This window comes from Triplophysa dalaica, chromosome 8 (assembly GCF_015846415.1).
Source record: "Triplophysa dalaica isolate WHDGS20190420 chromosome 8, ASM1584641v1, whole genome shotgun sequence".
Lineage (NCBI taxonomy): Eukaryota > Metazoa > Chordata > Actinopteri > Cypriniformes > Nemacheilidae > Triplophysa > Triplophysa dalaica.
Window position 1 is genome coordinate 15,691,617 of NC_079549.1, and position 25,709 is coordinate 15,717,325.

Consider the following 25,709-nt stretch of genomic DNA (forward strand, 5'->3'; position numbering starts at 1 on the left):
AAAAGCGGAGATATACAAATTATCATTTTTTAAATCCTTTTTCTTTCCTTATGCATCTGAAGTAGGGGTATCTTTGAAAGCGCATGCGGTATGACACACCAAACAAATCTCCTTTCACAAGGAATTTCAGCTTCAAACAAACATACAGCCTCTCCAGCGTGATGCTAATTTTGTAATTAGAACAGATGAGGCAAGTGACCGTCTCATCCCAAGGAAAGCCTTCCCATGGACCCATGCACTTTGTGATTGATAACGCTGTTCAATACATTTCATTTCGGAGTCCAAGTCAAATGACAACTGCCTGCCGTTGACCGAAAGCAATCTTTTTAAACGGGACCCTTTGCTCAGTATCAGACCCCCCCCCCCACTTTGCTTGGGTGTCACAGTCCCACAGGGAAGGAGGGGGGAGACGGTTATTGATTGGGCTCGAATATATTGTAGTCACTGTGGAAACAGCTGCTAGTGATGCTTCTCCCTCCCGCTTCCCCCAAACCAGCAGTAGTTTATTGAGAATGATACGGGACAAATTTAAGCTGAAACCAATTCAAATCCAAATTGGGTGTGCTTTCAGTAATGTGTCCTGAAGGCCTGTGTCTGTGCATCTTGTACCATGCGAGTAATTTGGTTAACCAGATCAAGTTACAGTCTAGATGAGACCAAACTGTGGCGCTCACCAGAGACAAAAGATTAGAGAAAAGCTGTGGCTTTAAATTTCACAATGTTTTTGTTCAACTGATTGCCTTTGACATTTCAACACATACAAAGACCAGAGAGACAGAACTCGGATTTCTATTAAAAACAGCATTCTCTCGAACAGAGTTTCAATCAGATGAAAATTAAATTATACTGAAAATCCATAAACACCACTGGTGGGAATTTACTAAACAGCCGTGCAACTTTTGTGTGCAGATCAAGTATGTGGGTTTTATTTACTAACCACTAGAAAAATCTCTAAGCAAATAAGGATTTTTATTATTGCCTTATTTGAAAAATTCTCACTACTGGTATGCACTTACCTGCAGATGCAGTAAATGCATGTTAATAAAATGTGTTTTTATTCTATTGATCATGGCAGCAGTTTTGGACGTGTCAGTTGCCTGATTTGCATAATACCGTAATTGAATCGGCCACTAAAACAGCTGAGCATATAAATAAACCACGCTATCAGCTAGCATTCATTTATAGGAAATCCCCCCCACTGTGTTTTTTATTCATTGAGCCTTTAGATTCAAATGTAATTGATGAATTATTCTGTACCCAAAACGATATAGTTTGTTAATGGCCAGACTGCGTAACAGGTAGTTGCACTGGACTGAAACCACCGTATGCCAAGAACTGCTGCTGGGTCTTTATTTTCCTGTAGGAAGAATAAAAATAAATAAATAAATAACAAAACAATGCTGTCTCCTCTGTAATCCTTATCACATGTTTGCTTTGATGTTTGTGGAGGGTTGTGCGGCTGTGCAATTATGCTTCCTCATCAAACCAGGGATGTTTTGTTGCCATTATTTTTTACACTCACTAGTGTGTAATAGATGTTTTTCTTTAGCGTGTGTTTTTTATTAACCACTTTCACTTCATAACGAGCGTAGTAAATGCTTTCTTTTACACAGCACAGGTATGCAGTTTCTCTCTTAACATCTTCAGAAATGGCTTGCATTTTGTCTGTGAAAGTGTACAGGTGTGTTTTTCGCTATGATTTTTTGGAAGATATTAACAAAGACAAGATGTTATTTTTCATGATTATACGCAGGAAGAAAAAGATCTCAATGACACAGAAAGACAGTGGGTGGCTACTTCAAAGAAATACCTTCCCTGCTAACAGGCCCTAATGAGTTACAGCATTTAACAGCCTTGACTAGCTGAGCCATCTGGGACAAAAAAAACAATTTATACCCTTACGAGAAAAGCAGTCTCGTCTCTGTTATAAAGACCTATGCTTTTATTTCCAACAACACCTCCTTTACACAGATGGAGCTCTGCTCTTTTTATGGTTGAAGGTCTTTTGTAGTAGTCAGAATGTATTTATGAGTAGCCTATATCATGTTACCAATTAAAATACTGTGTGTAAATTTTTGCTGTCTGAATGTCAAAGCCGTTTGTGATTTTACTTTTCTGTGTTATTAAAATTCCCCACAAAAATTCCCTGCACCATGTTATAATATAAATATTTTAATTGATTTTTGTATATGCAACTGGTGAGACCTTGTTATAACAATGGACAAGGCAAAAAATAACATTCTGCAATTCTCCAGCGAGATAAAAAAGAACTTAAATTGTTATCCCAATTCAATAGCTACTTCAAAAGGCGGAAGCCGTTGGCTCCCATATCAAAGGGATGACCAAAACAACGCCTGTTTAGATAAGAACATCCCCAGCATTCTGCTCTGTCGCTTTGCACTCACAAACAAAGATGGATAGGCCAGAAAACAAGTCATTTAATTAGCGCCGGAACCCCCGTCTTCGACTTCGGCAGCCAATTACACATTCCGACGGCATCCGCAGGTCTTATTTCACAGGAGCAAAGCAAATCTTTCCTGGCTCTGCTTCATACAGTACATCTTTCCTCTTCCATTTGAGAGAAGGTAAATAGCAGAGATGGACAGCTTCATTAGACAGCATCTGAGGAGCAAGCAGGGCGGATTGTCGCTTAAATAGTGAGCTTTTACTGGAGGGCTAAATGGCGACCTCAGATCAATTACAGCTGACATTATTGTTTGTCGTGAGCTCTTCCAGGACAGAGGAGTGAAGGCAGAACGGGCCCGGCCTGAGCTGAAAATGTAATTTTCCTCCTCTTTTGCTTTCATTCCACAAACAATAAATCACTCAGTTGAAGAGATAATAAAGTGCCAAGTAGGAGCTGGTTTAATTTTTGTCAAGGGAAAGCTTCCTCCCTCACAGGATAACGCAGGAGGCTTGCGCTCTGAAGGGCAGCTTTTACCAGACAATAGCTGTTTCAATCTGTCTCTTTTTAAGGACCATCACAGCTCATGTGTATGATGATATTATTATATCGTCAAAAAGAGCCGTGTGGGTAGTTGACAAATATACCGCACATGTGTAATATTAATATATTATTTTATATTAGTCATATTTATAATATGAAAAAGCACAAGAAATGTATCTTCATTGTCAAGTTTTTTGCCGTCACACCAGACGACACATTTATTTGTCTACTACAAGTATACAGAAATGTGCTTATTTGTATACAGCAAATCCACTTTAAATAAGAATGTATTTCTTGAAAGCAGGAGCGATGATTTTTTATTGAATCAATAATTATCAATTCTTAAACTTTAACACTAATGCATTTGGCCGACTCTTTTATCTAAAGTGACCTAAAGTGCACTGCTGATTTAAAAATAGCCGGTCTGTCCTAGCATAAAAGTTGACCAATAGGAGACCATGGCCTTGACAGTTTTTAAAAGAGTTTTGTTTTGAGACTAATTTGTTGAAAACTACAAAGGAAGAAAAAAGACATTTGATGAACAATGTGCTGCTTCACAAGACATCTGGATTCCAAAAATCCACAGTTCATTGCCTTTCACGCCGTATGAAAAGCCTTGGATCTCTTTTAACTTGTATCATGTTTTCTTATGGTTTTGAATAGGCCATTATGGCTGAAACATCACTTAAGGATGGCAGAACATGAAAAGGAGGTGGGACACACAGAGAGAGAGAGAGAGAGAGAGAGAGAGAGAGAGAGAGAGAGAGATTAGGCCCGTGAGAGCAGTCTGCTACTGTAAGTCCTTCACACACACATTTCTGCACTGTAGAAGTCGGTCAATACAACCTCATTCACTGCTGGTTTGATAAAGGACGCCTATTTAAATCACAAAAGCAAAGTCCTATCAGACTGCAATACATTTCTCCCCTCTTGTAAATGTTGATTTCCTGAAATCCAGTCATATCTTCACTCGGCGAATCACAAAGGCGCGGCGGCACTCAATCCGGCCCTCGAAAGCTCTGAAAGGTAGATACGTGCATGAATGCCTCTCTCAATTTGTTTCGACGTGGCGCTGTAAGTATCCTGCAATCACACGCTGGCGCCGTGGCAGGTTTTAATTGAGTCCGGTCCTGCGAGCGGTAATTGATTCAGACTCGGCACTCGAGGAGAGACGCCTTTACAAGGTGCTGCTTGGCCTCTCGTTCTTTTAATCTCCACCTCCTTTTTAATGTTGGGGAATGTGTTTTCCCTGAGCATCTGCTGGTCATCTTTCTTATGGAAATGTACAGCGTTTCTGTGAGTTGTGGTGACACTGAAGGGGGGTTTCTTCTTTCTTTCCTTTCTCAAGCACTGATGTAGACTCATTCACAGCCTATGGCCACTGATATTTCGCACAAAAACAACACTGAGCCGCTCTGTGCATTATCCTTCTGTTCCCGTTACCTTGAGCAGAGCGATAAAGGGAACGTGTGGGACGGATGGCGGGGCAGTCGCTCGATGGATTCCTTTGCAGAGTGAAGTTTTCTTTCAAGCACTCAAGCGGTGCCTTTGACTGCCCGAAACCAAAATTTCCCAGTTACTTTTGATCCTTTAGTTCAAAGTCAGGAGTGGAAGTGAGTGGGTCTTCAGTTCAGGGACACACACCAGGCTGTGACCTTATTTGTGTGGAAGTGTCCTTTGAAAAAGGGGACAGTTTCTTTTCTGCCTATTTAATCACTGTCTAAGAATGTAGCACTGTATGCCTCTGTTACATGTTGTATGAGTTTAGCGTACATCCAGATGTCTTACCAGGGTCTGTTTTTTCTCTCATCAAAAGCCTTGAATATGTTTATTGCTCTGTTTTAAATGCACATTTTAAGACACTACGTTCAACCTTTTATAGGTAAAGCAATCCCATAATGCATTGCAACAAAAATAAATCCAAGGGATATATTGATTATGACATTTCTTTAAATTCTTAAAAGTAAGTAAAATGACCACTAAAATAATATTTTTCTGCACTCGGTATTTGTGTGTGCAGTAAATTTGTAAATGAACTTGCACAAACAAAATTATATTCAGATTTACTGTTTATGTGGTTATGACAGCCTACTGTACGTAGAAAAAAAAGGTTTAATGTTAGCCAGCAAAGCATCTTCCTAGAATTTTTGAACAACTAATTACAAGACTGAAAATGCCATGTTGAAGCTAAAAGCTCTCTATTATACAAGTAAAGAGCAATGGAGTTTCTGGCACAAATACTCATAATTAGCTTGTAGCCTTCTCATGATACACAGTTATTTTTAATTGGCTCATTTTAGCTCATTTTAAGTAATGCCTTTCATGTTTGCCTTATTTTTTCACAGGTATTTTAAATGCATTTACTATTAATAGTGAAATATTTCCATAATTTCCCCAATTTGAAACAGATAAATATTTTAATTTCTGACCATGATTATATTATTATGGCTTCAATCACTTTAACCATATATATTATTAACAGGCGTATTTATTATTAATAACAGAAGTGAATATTTATGTTTTTAATGAGCATAATGGTTTGAAAACGCGTTCAACTAAATAATTACAATATATATTTTTAATACCTAATAATCTTTATACAATACACTGTCTAATGTGAAGATTAGTATTTAATGAATATTTACATTGTAAGCCACACTACACACGATAGGTCAAATGTGAATAATTTATACCGTTGATCCTTTAAATCTTGCACTCTTCTTTAGCACTACACATTTCTTTTTGTCGCACGGGTCTTCCATTTGCACTGAACTTAAGAATGATTAATTAATCGGCTACTCTCCTCTCTCATCTTTAGGCTTGGAACTGCCGTTTATGATGATGCCCCACCCCCTGATCCCTGTCAGCCTGCCTCCCGCATCCGTCACCATGGCGATGAGTCAGATGAACCACCTCAGCACCATCGCCAATATGGCCGCCGCAGCACAGGGACAGAGTGCCCCATCCAGAATGGTGACATCAGTGATTAAGGTAACCCACAGCGCCGTTCTCTCATTGTGTCGTGCACATCTCTCATCAGCCATTGGGGGAAGGTGGAGGAGGGTGTGGGTGGTGTGTGATCCTTGCTTTCATACGGCGTTGCAGGGAGCAGTCTGTCAGACAATAGCCTGGGAAAAGCAAGGAAAGGAGGCAGAGAGACGAAACGGGGTGGGGGAAAAGGGGATTTAAAAAAACACAGACCCTTCTGCGTCCCTTGCAGCGTGGAAATGCTTCGCTGAAAAGAGCCGTTCAGTGCATAGAGTGTGTCATGTAATGGCCGCCGTGTCTGAGTTTGTTTTTCCTGTTGCCCGTGCAGGAACGAGTGCCCGACAGTCCCTCCCCTTCCCCCTCTCTGGAAGACGGCAGGAGGCCGGGGAGTCGTCCCTCATCCCAGCGCAGCAGCAGCGTCTCCAGCTCTCCCGCGCACACAGAGAGCTCCTCCGACAGAATGCGTATGTTCACCTCATAAATCTATCTCCCACTCTCTTTGTCTTTCAGTTTCTGTCCCTCGTCTCCTTCAGTCTCTCCGCACATCACAACACACGCTCACCAGGGCTACTAAATACTACACTAAAAATGGCTCTTGTTAGGAGCTTAGCACGTGTGACCCGCACCACTGTTTTTGATACTTGGCAAATGGGACATTTTAGCGATCTGTGATTTTTATATGCATTTGTTCTTCTCGGGCTCTTCTTGTATGAAGACAAAACATCTCAAATGTTTTTCTTGCTTGTCACACATCATTAGCTGTGCCATAAAATAAAAGCATGTCCTTAATCACAGAGGGGCTGTATGTATGTGCCTCATCGCTCTATAATGACACACTATGTTTTTATTACATTATTATGAGAGCAGTGTCTTATAAAACAACCGTTTAGTTTATTTTCATTTTTTGAGATACAGCAGAGCCTTGTGAAAATGCTTGTGAAATTTTACTTAAATCTCGAAATAAATGAAATCAACCCTTTACTTTGAGTTCGCTAGTGGGGTGAAAGGACAATTCTAGGGGCCCCCACTGCACAGGGGCCTCACAAAGTCCAACAGTGATACTATTAAATCACCTGTTTTGTAAATAATTTGAATATATGATTATTGTATACATGAAATTTTAATGAATTCCACAAAAGCATAAAATTTGTTGAAAATGTTTTTCTAAATATTTGTGATTCCCACTCGCCAAAATTAGTTTAATGGTTTAGTCTGGAAGTCAGACACCTAGCTCGTGAACAAAGCCAATCAGAGTTGAGACGGCAGGGAGCTCAGCTGAAGTATACTTTGATGAAGTTATAGACGGTTTCATTTGAAAAACATAAACAAACGTTACTGCGCATGCGCACTTTTGTGACCCCAACTGAACTTCCGGGACACATTCACAAACAATAGAGTGCCTGTAGATTATTTCTGATAACAATCAAAAGAAACCGAAAATAACTGTGTCTTTGCTAAACTTGCCTCTCCAGTATTTAGAATTTAGTCCAATTTATACTAAGCTCAACAGCTACATGTCCATTTACTATACGGTTTGTTTAAATGCGACCAAACTACAGGACCCATTAAACAAATTTTTATTTAATGTAATTATTATACATTAATAAAATAATACAAATTTATATTAACATAAACTAAATCAAGTATATATAGTTATATTATTAGACATTAGCCAAACACAAACCGGAAGTTAACTGGGGGTCAGGTGTGCGCGCGTCCGATGAAACGGTCTATAGACAAGGAAAATGAGTGACTTAAAATATTGTGGCAAGTCAGCGGCCCGCCAAATTAAAAGTTTGGTTAATTTGAACAAATTATGACCCACGCATATAAAAACACAGTAGTACACTTGTAGCATAATGTGTATTAGTAACTATTAGTGCTCTGTAGTATATCACAGTGATGGTATAGTATAGTATACACATTATACTATATAGTATTCTAGAAAACATTAAGAAGAATTAAAATTGAAAAAATTGACTTGAAAAATGGAATTTAAACAGGGCTCTGCACGATTTATTTTGTGGGGCTTTTGTATAGATACATTTATTTGCTTTATTTAATTCTATATAATGCAATACCATATTATTTTGATCAAACATTTAGCCTTTAGAAACATTTAAGTGGTCTATTAATCTATTTACATGACTTCATTCTCTTAATTTTTTTATGTAAACTTCAGTTATTTGAATACAGACTGATTGAAAACTATTATATAGTACTGCTGGTCATTTTGACATCTGTTTTATTTATAATTATTTAATAATTTATTGTCTTTTCTTTATTTTTGTTTTTAGTTTGTTAAAAGTCTTCATGCATTTATTTAAGGCAATGTTTCATAGGTTTATATAACATTTATAAACATTCAACTTTTAAAAAAAGGTTTACAACAACAACATTACCATCTTCTGTTAGATATTAATATACGACAAAGTGATATGATATAAAACTTGATATAAAATGTCCCTCTATTAGTTGGAAGGCGGTGGGGGCCCACATCAATATTTTATCAGGGGGCCCAGAATTCTCTAGCTACGGCCCTGACTATGGGTAAGTAATATATATAGTAATATAATTATTACAGTTCATTACATGCATAATTATAAAAAAATTCTGTGATTGAATTGACATTAAATTGTGATGAATTGATTATTCATTAGATTAGAATAGAATGGAAGTGAAAAGTATTAAATGTTTACATTGTTAATTGGCTGATGGAAATTTTTGAGTGGGCCAAAGAAAATCTGGGGATCATTCCCCCCCTAGAGCCCCCCCAGAGTTAGTCTTTGAGAAATTTTGAACAAACAAATGTTAAGAATAAGAAATACCTATATACTATACCATCATTGTACCAATTTCTTTTTACTTTTGGACCCCACTACAGTCATAAAGTATTTATCGTTAAAGTATTATTATTATTTTTGTTCACCAGACAGTATTCTCTGTTGCTCACAAATTCTGTCGCCTCATCTAACATATAATAGAGAACTGCAGCGAGAATTGCATGTGCCAAGAAAAGTGGCAAATGTGATTTTGATTGACTGGCACATTGATTTGGAGATGAGGTACACCACAAGTCACAAACAGTTGAAAGCCAAGGACATGCTCACCTTCTCTGGCCAGTGGACGAGAAAAGACGCTTTTCAAAGAAACCAGAATCATTATTTATCACTGGAGGTGTTTTACGTTTCGACTGAGAGTGTGTGGATGTATGAATAATGCGTTGAATGTTCTCTGTTCACTCCAAAGCTGTGCACCAGAACGGACTGTCGATGAATCAGGCACTACTGGGCCTGTCTCCCAGCATTTTACCCGGACCTAAGGAGGGTGACGTGGCAACTCACGACATTGTCCTCGAAGCCAAAAGAATGCATCTGGAGAAAGGTCAGAGTTTAGTAAATGTGTTTATCATTTGATCTGATTAATCAAAAGTCAGATTATAAATTAGTTTCCATGATACTTAAAATGAGGTTTTTAATTAAGTTTTCATAGCAATATTAAAATATCTTCTTTTTATTAAAAAGCCAAAAAAGGTCACATGATCACTGATACCAGGTTTTTTTTAAGGTATTCTTTGAAATGGCTTAGATTAATAGCCGGGTGCATAAAAATGGCAATCATTGTGTGGTATATTTATATGTGCTATAGAAATGCATATTGTTCAGTATATTCAAATTTCAACATTTATTTTGATTCTTAGTTGCTTTATTTCCGACATCCAAACAATTACAGTTATGCAAAGTTGGAAAAAGCTCGACATTTGACTCGTTTAATTTTTGTCATTTTCACTGTTTGCTTTGTTGTATGGCCCTTTCCCATAATTTGTTCAAACACAAAATAATAGATTTGAGAGTTCTCTCCAGGCAGAAGGCAGGGCTGGGGAAGTGTTGGAGAGGGTGATAATGACATTAAAACCACGGTGGAAATCACAGGGCTGCACATTCCCTTCTGGATCTGCCCAGAGAGGAGGCACTGTGTAGGTCTGTCCCATAGATAGAGCGATCCTGTGAATCCAAGTAATTAGCATGATTATATGAATTTACAGGTCAGACCTGAGGTGTTATGGGTGGGGGAGTCGGAGGAGGTGTTTGCATGAGTCTTAAGGGGATGGGTTTGTGAATTGGCATGTGGGGTGGATTGTTTTTTTAATTCCGATTTCATTATTTTTGTTACCGATTGATGCATCTGACATCTCAGCTTTTTTTTGATAACGCTATCACAGCGCACGTCGTTCCGCGAAACATTATTCCTGTCATTCCCCAATAGAGACGTGTCGGCTCTGTCTGGGTCCCCCAGCGTGCAGCGGTTCTTCCAGCCTCTTTAGATATCAATTGAGTTAGATTGGTCCTGATTCTCTCCGACCGAGTGAAAATCCACATCGTCTATTTGCGTCACCGCTGCATTATCGCTCAGACGCCTGGCATGCTTAATATGTTACTCCTCTTGATTAGAATCCAAAGCTCTCTAACGTGTGCAGCAAAGGTCTCGGGCTGTGGAAAACATTTTTATAAAATAATCCATTAATGCAGAGGAGTGCAACTAAATTAGTTACCAATTTGCTGAGCATGAATTAATGAACAGAGCTTCTCTCGGCTCCCAGAGTTGTAATTTTCATAATAACCTCAGACCTTTATTTGGCAGGTTGTTTAGTTTTTTCGTTTGAAGGTTTTCATTAGTCTAATGAGGACTGTGCAAGGGCGAGCAGTCAGCACAATTTACATGAGGAAGCTATCATAATAAATGAGGCAATTTGAATAACACGCGCAGGTTTATGCCGCGAGATGAGAGAGATCGCAGCGTCGGATCTGGAGGTAACCAATACATTAGACCAACTAATAACCAAAGTAATCCCAATAAAAGCCTTAAGTGAAGGGAATAAAATTAATGATAGATATATTGAACTGTAATGATATGATACATGATGCATTAGATTAATAAAATAAATGTGGCCCATTGTTAAAGAGGAGGGGCTCGTCTGGCTTGGCCTGCTTTTGTTTATGGCAGCCTTTTTAATTAGGCTTGTTCATTGGATCAGTTTGTTTAGACAAATGAGATTACATTCCAAAGCTTTAATGATATTTCTACACTTGTTTGATCTTTATGGTCACGCCAGAGCATTAAATTAATGCCACCCCACGCTCTTTCGTCGCGTCGCGAAATATTGCGATGGAGAAGTTGACGTCAACTGTATCCAAGCAGACCAATAGCGGCACGAGCGTGGGACATCAATTTTCCCTCAACGTTTCATAATATCACTTTATCTTGGTGGGTTTGTAACGATAACAAAGCTATCTCCGCCAGGTTATCGAAGTTTCCACAGATTTAGTGCTACCTCGCTAGGATGTGAAGCTACAAAGAAAGCACTAGCTCACATTTATTATAAAGTTTGGACTAATTGAATTGCTTCACAAAGGGAATCTGTCAGAATTGTTTTTGACAAGCCTCAGACTCGTGAAACAGCAGGTAGTTGACAAACAAGGAAATTTGAAAGGCTCTAAAGCCTTTGGCAGTAAACTCATTTTGGACATCAAACATTTAACATGGTTCCTCTCCTTAGGGGAGCCGCTCGTGAATATATCCACATAGGGGCGGGAGCTGTAGCTAAGCGCTCCACAATAACAACACTAGACGAGTAATTTATGGGATAATAACTGCAAACAGTTTCTGTTGCCCAAAGGAATGGCAGAGGTTTATTTTACCAAACGAGAGCCGCTTTCACATAAATTATTCCTACATTATTGATCATCACAGATGAGTCAGATTTGATGACATTGACAAGTGGCAACATAATGTTGGTACCCCATGGCACGTATTTAGGAATGCACAAATTATTTTGAATATAGGTGGTTCATTTGGTTAAATTTTACACTTCAATTCATTTTCCAGTAATGATTCAGACTATCATATAACCACTGGAAAAAGTAAAGCAGTCTCATCTCTCTTTCTACAAATTCTATGGACTCATCCTGGTATGTGATCACCAGATGACAAGTATATATACGATTATTACCCTTTCGCCCCTATCGTCGTTACCACGGTATTCAAATACGTAAATGACCGTATCCTCATCACAAGCTTATTGTGTGACATTGAAGCAACACCGCAGCATCACCAGTTCTTTTATTGTCAGTAGATCATGACTTAGAGTAAGAGAGTGAATGATGTACACAACCCCCCCTCTGAATTCAGCATTAAATGTGCACGGAATAATCGGATCTGATTTGGCCAAACAGACAGCGCAGAGATGCAGTCATATGAATAATGGGGCATGGCAGCCGCAGTATCACTCCGATAATTTGCCAGCTGGTCAGTGAATGGCAAAGCATGTGTTAGCCATTATATGATTTCATCATAAAATACCTCATCCTCAAGAACATCAAAAGACATGGAATTAAAGTTCATGTCTTTTAAAACTCAAATCGAAGGGAATCTTAAGAAACGTGTGTTCGTCTTTTTAGGGTTAATCCTGAGAACTTCTGATTGAGCGTAACATTGGATTGATGTATTGCATGTTGACTACAATCGTCAGATCTTGGAATTGTCAAGTTTCCTCGCATTCAATTTAATAGATGTATAGGGAGCGTGCAAATCTGCTGTGATGTATTTTTGCATCTGGCAGAATTAGATATTGTTCTTGCAGAACTCATTAGATCGCTTTGCTCATGTTATTGTCTTGACAAACCCAAAGGACAGAGGCTTTATTTCATTTTGAACATAACGCTTGAGAAATAATCTGCCTAATTTCACTTAGCATGGTGCAGGAAGTTGTGTGATTCGTTTGAGCTGTTCAAATGTTTTGATGTTTGAAATGTGCACACGTACAGTAATGTGATCAAAGATGTAATTATGGGAAAGGATGATGTTGTATTTGTCGGTAAACAAATAACAGATCAGCAAACATATGTAAGGTATTAGAAATTTTTATTTTCAAAACTTTACATTTTCTTCATCCCCTATCTTACAAAAAATAATGATGATTTTGTGATGAGCATAGTTTGAAGCTCCAACATTGACATTGATAAATACATTAATGAGATCATTAGATTGTTGGAGAGAAGCCAGTTAACACTGACAAGAGAGTCCAACGTTTAGAAAAAGAATACAAAAAAGTAGAGCCACATGGGTTTTTGCTTAGCGAACATGTTGTCTTGTAGCAACACACTTCCAGTTCTTTAACTCCATGCCTGATCGCTGTAAACCCGCATACCCTCCTTTCATCAGACACACTTGCTTTCCAAGCATGTTTTCTATCGTCTTTTTAAGGTGTCCTTGCGGTTCTGGCTTCAAAAGTGAAACGGACTGAGGCTTGTGCTGACTCGGCCGACTTTTCCTAAGACAAAAGGCTGGATCATTAGCCATGGGGATCTAAAATGTGACTTGGCAGACAATCATAGTGTATGATCAAACAACTTCTCAGTATGTTCTGTCGAAAAAGAAGAGGTGCAAAAAAAAACCCATTCAATAGAGGATCAATCAAGTTCGCGAGCAGCGAAACAAATAGTGCTGATGATGCAAATGTGGGCCGTCCCTCCAGGACACGGCGCTTCATTTGGATATTTGTTCTCCCTCATGAATGTTCCATTACGTGATACCATAGACTGCTAATCACATTCCCCGAGAAAGACAGTGCTTTTAGGAATGTTGAAAAGGAAGGAGTTCTTTCTAATCTTTGAGATGCCTTAAAAGTGACAGAACGCTTTCTCCTGCCAAGATGTAAGGCTTAGATAGAGAGATAAATATGCTGTGGTCAGCTAAGAGTAACTTGCAAGCAGAGAGGCAAATTTAATAATGTATTATCATTCGCAGAAGGTGAAATCTCCTTGTCCATCACAACACGCCAGGGCCGTTTTATGTTACCCTTCATTTCAAAGGAAGAAATGTGCTGCAAAGACACCTGCTCTGATAAAAAGGAAAGATGCGGCTTTTGGCCTAGAGGGTTACGGCTTTTTTGTTTGATGGAGTTTCTAAACTCTGCACTGGTAGTTCTAACATTCCCTCATCTCTCATTTGCAAACGGGTTCCTGTAAGACTTTTTGTTTTGTAGTAGAAGGGCAATTAGCATGAACTTGGTTCCATATTCAGCATGGACGGTCTCCTTGTGAATTCTGAGTACATATTCGAGCATCTGCCCTTAACTGTATGCGCACTGCTGTGAACAAATTTAGCCGCTTGCCCTTGGACAGAGGAAATGTAACAATTAGCAATGCCGTTTCTGCTGTTGCTAATTTGTGATTCAAATTCAAAACAAACCTTAAGAACAACTGTTATAATAAGGCGAGGCTGACCCTGGGTTTGTGTTTCTTCACCTCTCTCCTGCGTCCTAGACATAACAATTAAACACCTCAAAGCCTCTCACCTAGGTGCTGTTTTGTTTTGTAAACAGGTTATTTATGTCTTGAAACTGATTTTTTAGATGGTTAGAAATGAAATGAGAAATGAGAATTGAAATTTATTGTGAACGCCAATCTCATATTAATCTTGAGTACCTATGGAGTAGTATTGCATACTTGCTATCTGAGAAGAGTTTTTAGTTTGATCACATTTATAATAGATAGATACAGCTGTACAATTATTTCCGAAAGCATACGGCGCGTGCGGGGGGAGGGGTAGGCTGAACTAAAGCGCGTGCACACCCATTGCCAACAAACACAGACATCAGTTTCACTCACTGCATGCAGTTCATGTCCAGCATCTTTTAGTGCTGGGACGGCTCCATATATCAGTCTCCAACGATCTCCAAATCCAACGTTCTATCCACTGTTTATATAACATTCATCTCCCAAATGCAGTGAACAAACTGAACTTCGCAAATGTATGCTCTCTCTCTCTCTCTCTCTCTGCACACAAGTGAAAGTAACGTCTGCACATGCTCCTTCTCCTTCTCTATTCATCACACACTGTTGCACCACCCCTTTAAAAGCACACATGTGACTACACATTCTTTATTAATGCCTACATAATCACTGTAATTGGATAGTTCAAACAAAAAAAATATTCTTGAATCATTTACTCATCTTCCTGTCATTTCAATCCTGTACAGTTGAAGATATTTTGAGAAGTGTCTCAGTGGTTTCGTGTCCATGCAATGGAAGCTAATGGGGTTCATTGTTGTTTGGTTCCCAACATTTAAAAAAAATATCGTCTTTTGTGATCTGCAGAAGAAAAAAAGTCAATGACACAAGGCTGAGTAAATAATGAAAGAATATTATTTTTTTGTAAACTATACCTTGTATCTATGTTGCTGGAATGATTATTTGTTTTGATAATTGTTAATAATAACAGTTACAGTTTATTTCATTCTTACATTTACAGTATGTCTTACCACAGGGCTGTTTCTGCTATTTTATAAAGGCATTTAGCCACTTGAGTCTGGGCGTTACACTGATTTATTAATGTCGTATTAAAACGCTCGTACCATAATGGTGCTCTTATCGAGCTGCCGAGTGTTAGCTGACTTTAGGGCATAGTGTGTCAAATTTGAAATTTTGACTCTTTCGTAATTAGCGCCGAATACTAAGGGCATTTATATCCTTTCACTGCGAACAAAATTGTTCCTAATAAAAGAAAATAGGGGTGGAGAAAAACTGCAGGAAGGCTTAGTTTTCATTCTCTCTCAGCACTAGTCGTGTGTTTGAAAGCTCATCTGAGTGTTCCAGTCACCTTGACTTTGAAGCCACAGGCCCGGAGACGCTGTTGCTTATCCCGCCTAACCCCGGCCTGTCAATTAGGTGTTTAAAAATTAATCTCTTTAACTGGAAATACCATGCCAGCTGTAAATGGAGTGTTATTAATTCAAGCTGCGCGAAGCCAGTGTTATGAATAATGTTATCAAAACTGATTTCCACATGTTTAACACGCCGTCCGCTTTTAAAAATCCTAAGTATTTTTATAGCTGTGAACCAGACGCAAATGGATTTGCATCCTTTTTCCACCGTGCGTGGCGTCAGACGGGGGGCTCCTAAGCTTTGCTTTTTAAAAAGTTTACATTTACATTTCTCTTTTGTCTTTCTTCTTTGGTCTCCAAAGCGGCTCAGTACATAGAGCCTGGATTAGTGCCAGAGTCGATTGTCGCCCCAAACATCCTCGGTCCCTGTAGGATTGCTAAGAATCACATTAATATGTCGGCCCTTCTTCAACAGAACACACTCCACTGTGATCAGACTGCAGACTATCTGCCGTTTCTCAATGTTCAAGTGCTTGTTCTATCAAAGTGTTTTGATTATGTAGGGTTTTTACTTCATGTTTGAATTTCTAATGTCATTGTGTGCAAAAGATGGAAAGGCATTTGTTTTTCTTGTAGAACGACAATCCTTGCATTCTCCGAAGAAGCAAGTATGTGAGTAATGACTTCAACCAATTATGAAGAGAAGACAATTCCACTTGTCGAAAAGTCATGTTTGTGCAAAAACTGAACACATTTTTATCATTAGACTGCACAGGAGGTTTTCATTTGTGATTGAAGAAATATTTCAGGTGTGCGCAAGTTAGTGATCGAAGAATGCGTTTAGTCTGGATTGATTATTGTTGCGTGCTCATACTAATCCCTCAAGAATGTTTTTTAGACTATATAGTACAACATGTTTGAGTTTCAGATGCTCATGATCTTCACCTCCCAAACATATCGTAAAACAAGACCCTGCACTACATACAAATCTTGCATTCGCTTGCTTTTTAAAGAGCAATTAAATCAAGGCCTTTTGAGAGTGTTAGTTACTCATTTTTCATTGGCTTTATTTATCAGGTTATACAACGCACTCTCGCCAGCACTCCATCTGTCTTCGAGGAGAGTCTGTTTACTACAACGATGGTTGTCATTGTGTAGCGACTGCAGTCTTTCTGTAGGACACTCACTTGAAGAAACAAAAGTATTGGAGGGGCTTTTTTATTCAGTCATCACAGGCAGTCAAGCCTTTAATCCTCAGCGGTCCGATAATGACATCCCTTCTGCATTTATTACATTGAGGAGCGCGGAAAAACGCTGACTTTGAACAAATGAACACTCTGACCTTTATGCAATAAATATGACACGGGCCGTATAAAAAGACGAGATATCTTCTTCTTCTGGGACTTGCGTCACATGCTCGGTCTAACCTCAGCTGTATGGCTGAACATCAGAAATCAAGATTTTCATGACAAAATTGTACATGGACCATATAGTAAACTGAAATTTTAATGTCATTAGGTTTGCAACATACAATGTCTCTGATTAGATCAGATAATAAGTATATATTAGTATTATGTAAATATTTTACTGAAATAATGACATATGACATAATGTAAAATATTTCATAATTTGCATTATATGGGTAGTACACTATACATGTGTCCTATGGTGTGATAAAGCAACTTATTAAAGTTAATAATATATTATTTCATATAATAATATTTATCCTATAAAATAGCATAGGAAAGATTTATCATCATTGTGAGTTTTGCTGTCACACCATTGGACACATTTACGGTAAATTTGTCAGCTACCCATTTACGCACATATATTATTTACTTATTCTATATCTTAGAAACCTGCACGTCTGTGATGTCAAAGCCTGCAATAGTACGCCACAATGCCCTTTCTCGGCTGCGGCAAACTGCGCATCATAAAGGCTGCTTTTGTTTTCATCCCTGACCGCGTGCGACAGTTAAGGATTTATGAAGATTTCCTCCCCTTCTCCATCCCATCTGTGCGGCTGTCTTCAGCATGGCCTTGAGAATATGTTTCAATTTATTAAGCCAAACCAAAGGACTCATTATTTCAGAAGAGGGCCGGGGAGTGACACACAGAATTGGTTATTAATGGAAAGTCTCTGCCACAGGGCAGTTGAAATTTAATGATATCCTACAAGAAAATATGATGGTGTCACTTTCCCAAAAGTCATGCGAAATGTCAGCGTTTTAAGGTCCCGACGCTAATTTTATGCCCGTGCACAGTAATGTTTGGGAGCGCGTTTAGGAAACACGGCCCAGTGCCTGTGCTGATTATCCCCCCTCACCTTCCCTGTGCTCTCAAATGGGTTTGTGCAGCAAGCGATTTAATCTCTAAGTGTAGGGAACATTAGTGGGAGAGAGAGAGAAAGAGAGTGAGAGAGGGCAGCACCGTGCATTTCTTAAAGATAAGGCTTTCCAAGCCAAATGTTACCTGTTAATCCAGGGCCGACTGACTCCAGCACTTGACTTTGGCTCTCAGCAGGAATTCGGTAATGGCTAATTTTCATCTCCGAATTAAAGAGCAGAAAAGAGCAAAGCGGAGTGGTTGTGAGCGGGTTTGTGGCTCTGCGGTAGATATTACCGCTTTCTCATAACTTGTATGCCGAAGTATCTGTGTTTACCCTGCCCATATGTACAACATATGCACATTTAGATCATTCTAAAGGAATTTGCCCACTACGGATCACAGCACACATTTCTCACTCTGGTCTAAATGTGTACGTATTCTCTAAAGGTAAAATTACTTGCCATTTCGTTCTTTCATTTCTTTTTTCTGCTCAGTTGTGTAATGTAACACTGTTTTGATATTCCTCAAGCTTTCTGATGATGTGTTTGTTCCAAAGTCCTAACCCTAAGTATTACGTTTCTGCAATTACTTCAGCCTGGACCGCTTACAGACTCCATTCAAACTTTATTTTGTAGGTAATTTCAGCTTTAGGGGTGCCCTCTGTTATTTGTTTTGTTAAACATCATACATTTTAAGAAGAGTGAAGTTTAAAATTTGCATTGGCTTACATTAATAAAATGCTATAGATGTTGGCTTTTGAATCCTTGCACTTATTAAACCAGTAAGCCATATTTGCACTCATAAAAATAGTTGATGTTGTTGATTTTAAAGGGGTCATATGGCGCGAATACGTGTTTTTCTGTTTCTTTGGTGTGTACGTTGCCCATGCATGTATTAGACATGTAAAATTGAGTCTGAACAAATGATGCATTATATTTAAAACCGAATGTTCACCCTGGCCTGCCTGAATCGCCTCCTGTAACCACACCCCCAGAGATCTACGTCAGTTCATGGTATGATTTGACTAAAACCGCCCAAATGTATACGCAATGTAAGATGGGCATTCCTGTCACTTGGTTTGGAATCTGATGTTCCTAATATGAAAAGAGACGTTACATTTACGTCACATGCTTGCAGTTTTCTACCAATCTTTTCAGAGCAATGAGCTTTTAAAAAATCTGCGTGTTTCAGAGAGGCGTGGCAAAGAGGAGAGACAAACATGGACGGTTTGTGGGAAATACAGTGTTTTTGAAGCTTAAATTGTGTATACACGTTGCATTACATCTAAAACAGGCGATATTATTCATTTTAGCCGTGTCAAATGACCCCTTAAACAAGCTGAAATGGCTAATACTGTGCTAATCTTTGACGCATTTCTTAGTGATTCTACATTTTGAAAGGGAAAGTTCACCTAAAAAATTTAAATTCTGTCATCATTTACTCACCCTCTTCTCATTTTAAACCTGTATGACTTTGTCTTTGTTTGACTTTGTTGGTAACCGAAAAACAGCGTTACCACTTCACATCTATTGTATAGTCACAAAACGAATGCAAGTCAATGGGGAGCGCCGTTGTTTGGTAACCATATCCAAATATCTTTTTTGTGTTCTGCAAAAGCAAGAAAGTCCTTAAATGACTAAAGAGTGATAAATAATGACAGAATTTTAATTTTGGGGTGAACTATCCCTTTTGGATTCCAATTTGTTCGAAATTCGGTGGCGGTCGGACACTGGCCCTTTAAATGCAAGCTATAAAAGCTTGAAGTCAATACTGTAAAAAACGTTTGCTGTTGAAATACTTAATGGAATGCAGACGACAGAGGAGATGATGCCGTTTTAAAGATTAGCCTCTGTGTAATGCAGTGTTGTCTCCATTTATGAGACTGAAAGGTCATAACCACTCCTCCGGAAGGAGGCAACTTCCTCAGCCCCATTGGCAGGTCAAATAAAATGTAATTGTCTGCTGTAGGCAGAGGCCGCCTTTGCGGAGAGGGAACTGACATCCTCCAGGTTTTAAACATTCAATTCTCCTGCTGCGAGGAACACAGGTTTGCAAGGACACAGGCTTCACCTGTCAATATATCACAGTGACTGGCTAGCCAAATGCTGCAATGCTCTCTCTCTCTCTCTCTCTCCTCCGGCTCAGTGCCTTCATTGGAGAAATCAGCTGAAAGGTCCGTTGGGACCTCAATTCAAACACTGCAACTCGCAACATATGGCAGATTTTCAGCTCCCAAGGTCAATTAAAGCTATTTATTGCAGAAATGTTGCTAAATTTCCCAAGGTTTGCGCTCCATTCATCGCCCTGTGTCTTGTCTATCATATTAAAAATCAGTCGAGTGCTTTGCGCTCTCCTTGTCGTGACTTTCCATCAAAGATATCAAAGGGTCTCGAGATGGGTTTGAGACATTTTATCTTCTCTTATCGCCGACATCTCTTTCGCTCTCCCCCTTTCCTCGCCCCAGCCTTGTCCAAGCGCTGCTCGCAATACAAATCTAATAACATGTAAATTGGAGATAAGCCCGGATCCCTCCAAGTGATATTTTTTTACATTCATAGTTTGTCAAGTCGATTTCCAAGCCCCTGTTTTAGCAGCACAACACATAAGGACTGAGAGAATTAACTAGAAAGGTGATTTATCATTGCTACCACACTGTCAAGGACTCCCACTGCTGCCAAGAGAGGGGAGGGGGTGTATGCGTGTGTGTTTACGCATTGTGTTTGCGCGCATCGAGTGTGTGCGTCATTTTAAATTATGGCATTTCATTCCAATTGCGTTGTATTTACAGCGTCCCATTTTTATTTGTGGCTCCTATTATCCTGCGAAACAGTTGTGCGCGAAATGTTATTTGCGACACGGCTGACCTCAAAGGATTTCATAAAGATTTTTTGAGGGAGAAAGCCGCAAACGGACCTGTCACAGCTGCAGCTCTGCAAGCCCCGGCGGAGAAATATCACCTGGAAAACACAACTCTCTCTCTTTCGTCTCTTCATCACGCTGGTGTCTGGCACTGTAATTAAGTCCAAGTCTATGGTCTTAGACCAATGGCAGGAAATAAACAGCTAAAGCCAAAATGGAGTGTTTAAAACAAGGAGTGCATTAGAGAATGACCACAAACAGTACTAAAGGGTCATTTCTATTTGCAGTTCATTTTGATATTACTATCATATACTGTAGTATATCCTAATATAAAATATCACGCTTATAATATTTGTAAAATTACAGGATTGTGTGTGATAATATAAACAAGTCATTTAATTGAGGTAGAATAACTCTCAATCGTTCACTGACCAATGACTAATTTTAGCTATCCGTACTCATCCTATCACTTGTGTAAATTCTCATTAGGAATGAGCCCAAAACATCCTAAACTTGCTTATGAACTATAAATAGATAATGACGAAACAAAGAAAGAAATAAACAGTCGGGCAGAAAATGTTTGATTACTGTTTGGCTGATATGGCTGTGATTTACAATAGCAAAATTCTGCCCATCGAAACGTTATTTGAGAGCCGAATTGGTCATTTGAGATGAAATGTGCTGTTTGCTTTCTAATGCATGACAGATTGTTTCCTAGTAACAAAGCAATATGAACCACTCTGTGATCCAGTATTGTATTTGCGGCGAGGTCCTGCTGAGTCCAAAGCAGAAGTTGGTTTCAGCGATGATGTATTATTAATGCCAACACTAAATCCAGGACTACAATGGCTGCAAACCAAGTACAGGCTTCTGACATCCCAACTGCCTTCATTGTTTCTGATTTGCTGATTTGCTGCACGTTTTTGCGTGCATCGAATTGGCAATGAAAGAGAAAAGAAACATCTCTAATTCCAGTGTAATTATGTGTATACACTGCACTTGCTCAGTTGATCATATTAAAACAAATCAGTAAAAAGTGTCTTGTTAAATCTGCTATTTTTTAGATTTTATTAATAGCACATGCATATCCATTAGAAGGCCGCCAATAGTCAGTAATGAACTGGAGTAAAATGCTGGTGAAATCAGGGAGAAATTGAAGGAGACCCTCCACGGATTTCTGGCCTTTACTGCGTCCAAGAATTCTGAATCATAAAATCCTAATAGCGGCGCCTGGTATTCAACTGTTGGTTGGCTGAATGTTTCCAGGGCATTTGCAGATGCTCGGAATAATCTCTTATGTTTTGCCGCAATCTGCTGCGGAGATGGTTGAAATAAATACTTTAAACTAATTAATGTAGGACCAGCTGTTACCAAGGCTTGGCTGGGTTAGTGAATATTGATGGCAGAAGAGGGGCTCCTCAAGTCAGCCAGTGTTTGTGCATGATTTAGGGAGTCGTATAAACACATATTAATTCTGTATGAGAAGCTGAATTTGGGCTTTGGTACTCAAAACTGAAAAGCAGAATGTGGTCTTTTATGACTTTTAATCAAGCTGTGCACACAGAACAGTTATTATGAATATATTAATGTATTATGCCTTATGATATAAGTTGTATGTACTTGAATCAAAGACATTTAACTGATCACTTATCATTTGTCCTACTGTAATGAATGGTACCACAATTTTTTCTAAGAAGAGATGTGCTATGATTCTGTAGATTTTGCAGGAGAAACCTATGCTAAATTTTATAAGGATCAGAATAACAGAGAGATTTAGGGTTGGGCTCTTTTGGCCAATAAACAAGCACCTTGAAACAGCAAAAGCAACTTATTTTTTGTAGTGTTTTGTCTTCTAGTAAATGTACAAATACTGTATATAGAAAATTTTAAACTAACACGCATTTCCTTAAGAAACAAAAAACTTGAAAAGTCAAAAAAAAAGAAAAATCAATAATGATTTATATTTAAAACAAGATAAGTGGGGTAAAAAACTAACATTTTAATAAAATTTTACATTTTCTCTTTTTCACTTTTCTTTTTAATTACTTATTACTTATCCATTATTTATCTTTATTTATTATCTTGTTTTTTGTATTTTAAGATATTTGTATTTTGTAAACAAGATAAAAATACTTTCACTTTGAAATAATCTATCAAAATAACCGTGAGATGTGCACTACTTACTGTAAATTTGCGTAATAATTTAATGTTTAATCCATTAAAAACTCTTGAAACTCCCTAATAAATATTTGAACGTATTTTAACTGTGGTCACTATTATTTATGTAAAGATGAAATGGTATCAAGACATTCTTGTTTGTAGGTTGGTTTTGTCTCTTTCAGACAGTCTGAATTATCCTCTTGTGTTTTGCTTGTTGATGGCGTGGCCTGTGTGTCTTCTCGTATTGTGGCTGGCAGAATGTTGTCTGAGACGGTCTCCCATTGTGATTGGCAGCTCGGTATGACAGGGTAAAGATAGTGTCAGCGCAGGGCTGTGTGGTTTAAAGTGAGTTATGATAGTCTGTGTGTATATGTTTGTTTATGTGTGTGTGTGGAGATTCAGGTGGTTATGAGGCCTGTATATGTGTGCAGTGATGGATGCAGACCTATGATAGCCTGTATATGGCTGTGGCTGTGAAGATAAATGTGGACTTTTGATGGCCTGTGCGTGTGTGTGGAGGTAGATGTAGAGTTATGATGGTCCGTGCACCAGATGGCAGAGGTCTGCCCTTACGGAACTGATGAATGGCAGATGATGTCATCAGGGTACTGACAGGCGCTTCCGGTTGTGCACAGGAAGTACGTCTGTGCAGCGTCTGTGAGAATCTACTTTTCTACATTTCAGCCCTTCAGGGTGTCTGCTTAATGTCTTAAATTATATAATTTGTCAAACAATCTTACAAAAAATATGTTTTGAAAAGTGGCTAGATGGTGTAACCTAGGGGTTTAAAGATCTCGGATTTTGATCCAGCCATCACTAACATGGAAATGATAATGTATAGGAAACTAATAAATGAGAATTTACTGATAAATTATACTTGTAGTTTGGCATATACCATTCAAATTCAAAATCATAAAAAATGTATGCAAGTATAAATTGTGACCATAAATATTTCCCCATATTCAAATAGACATGGAAATAAAAACATTGACACAATACATTAAATAAACAAACCACACCTATGAAATCATGTTTAACATGATGAAAAAGCAGCTCTGTAAACCTCAAAAACCATTCACTGACATAAATCAAATGCTCATTTTAATTTGTTAAAATGTCAGTTGAATGCACTTTGTGTTATGTTTGGTAAAGGCATCTGCCAAATCCAAAACATGTAAATACTATGCTGAATGTAATACACCCATTCATTGTGTTATGAAAAAGATTGAATTTTCCGTTTCTGTAAGTGAGAGAATGTGTTATGTTTGTTTTAATACAAGCCACTTTAGATTGCTTTCATTTACCCGCATAATGTTTAACAAGTTGACACGGCGATTAATCTGGAAAGCTGTTTTTAAAGACACGCTACAGAGTTTGCTGTGATCATCCGCCGTTTTCTCTCCTTATGACATTCAAGAAATCCCAATGGACTAGGTGATAAAATATATACTCTTTAATGTGCCAGCCTCTGTTTTTATTTGTCTGGCAAGACATAAAATACTTTTTCTTTTATTTCCAGTGGGTTTTAACAGCAGCACCACCTGTGACATTTAACACCTGCACATTTATGTGTCCTCCATCGGCAGAAAGCATGAGAATAAATGATATTTATTTTACTCCTCTCTTTTGTTCCACCAGGTTCCCCCGATTCTCTTCCAGTTACAGTATATTGATTTTTTCATGCACCGATTCCTTTAAGGGGTTTAATCCATTTGGCATTGACGTTGCCAGTCTGCTGAAGGGGGCAGTGGTAGTGTTGAAACATGGTCAATGAGGGTTCACCACCTTGTGCCATATGGCCTTTGTTGAGGAGCCAGGGCCCTTGATAATCTCAGTTCGCCATATGCATCTGCTTGAGCGTGCCTTTTTCCTATTGGAGTTTTTGTGCCATATGGAACGGCCCTTGACAATACACAGAAATTTACTTTCTGTAAATGATGGAAATGGCCAGAAATGCGTATGTCTTAAAGAGGTCCCTCATTCTATCTCTATGTTAAATCTCTCAAGCGTTATAGCGGCTATAAACACAGAAGCATCAATAACAGAGTGCACTGCGACACTGACAGAATGGGCTATCAATCATATGTGCTTGATTGGGCATGCTTGTATAGATGTTAATTTTACATCTCACAAACAATCTGTGTGTATAAACACCAATTCAGGGAAATAATGATTTATTTTACAGCGCCGCGTTACATGGAGTGCCTCATCCGTTGTGCTGATGTGTGTTTTTCTCTGTTTGCCGCCAGAAGAAACCCCAATGTGCACGCCGACGGCGAGAGACAGCTATGAGAGGTTGTCGCTGGCGGGTCAGGGTTTACCTCCAGGGTTTCCGTCACCTTTCCTCTTTCCTGATGGACTGTCATCGATAGAGACCCTCCTGACTAACATTCAGGTGAGAAACACCTGCAGAAAGTCAAATGGACTTTAAATGGTCTTACTCCAGTTCTCCGTCATTCATTCAGATAGAGAATCAATTCAGGTAGTGAATCAAACTACTAATTAATGAATCAAGTTCATTCAAACTGATTCGGAAAAAACTCTTCGAACCTTTAGACTGATAGTGAGACATTTAAAGAATTAAATTGGTAAAATGAATCAGACTATTTATTTTTAAAACAAGTTTCTACAGTACATGAGTCATTATTTGAGTATAAGAATAATTCCAATAAAATGAACTGTTCAGAGATCTGTCCTTTTCGATTTAAGCAGACCACCGGCTGGTTGTTATAGCAACATTTTTTGGCACTCTGTGGACCGGCC

General features: G+C 38.6%; 1 protein-coding gene across 5 annotated transcripts in view; it reads left to right on the forward strand.

Moving 5' to 3' along the window:
* The window catches only part of dachd (dachshund d), a 97,773-nt gene that overhangs the window by 60,283 nt on the left and 11,781 nt on the right, over positions 1 to 25,709 (forward strand). For 2 of the 5 annotated variants that reach the window (XM_056754811.1, XM_056754812.1), the window contains exons 4-8: positions 5,766 to 5,938; positions 6,264 to 6,399; positions 8,411 to 8,485; positions 9,185 to 9,319; positions 25,196 to 25,341. In XM_056754811.1, the coding sequence (XP_056610789.1) occupies positions 5,766 to 5,938; positions 6,264 to 6,399; positions 8,411 to 8,485; positions 9,185 to 9,319; positions 25,196 to 25,341 (665 nt within the window). The remainder of the gene's footprint in view (positions 1 to 5,765; positions 5,939 to 6,263; positions 6,400 to 8,410; positions 8,486 to 9,184; positions 9,320 to 25,195; positions 25,342 to 25,709) is intronic. The other 3 variants (XM_056754814.1, XM_056754815.1, XM_056754813.1) reach the window with 2 other exon arrangements.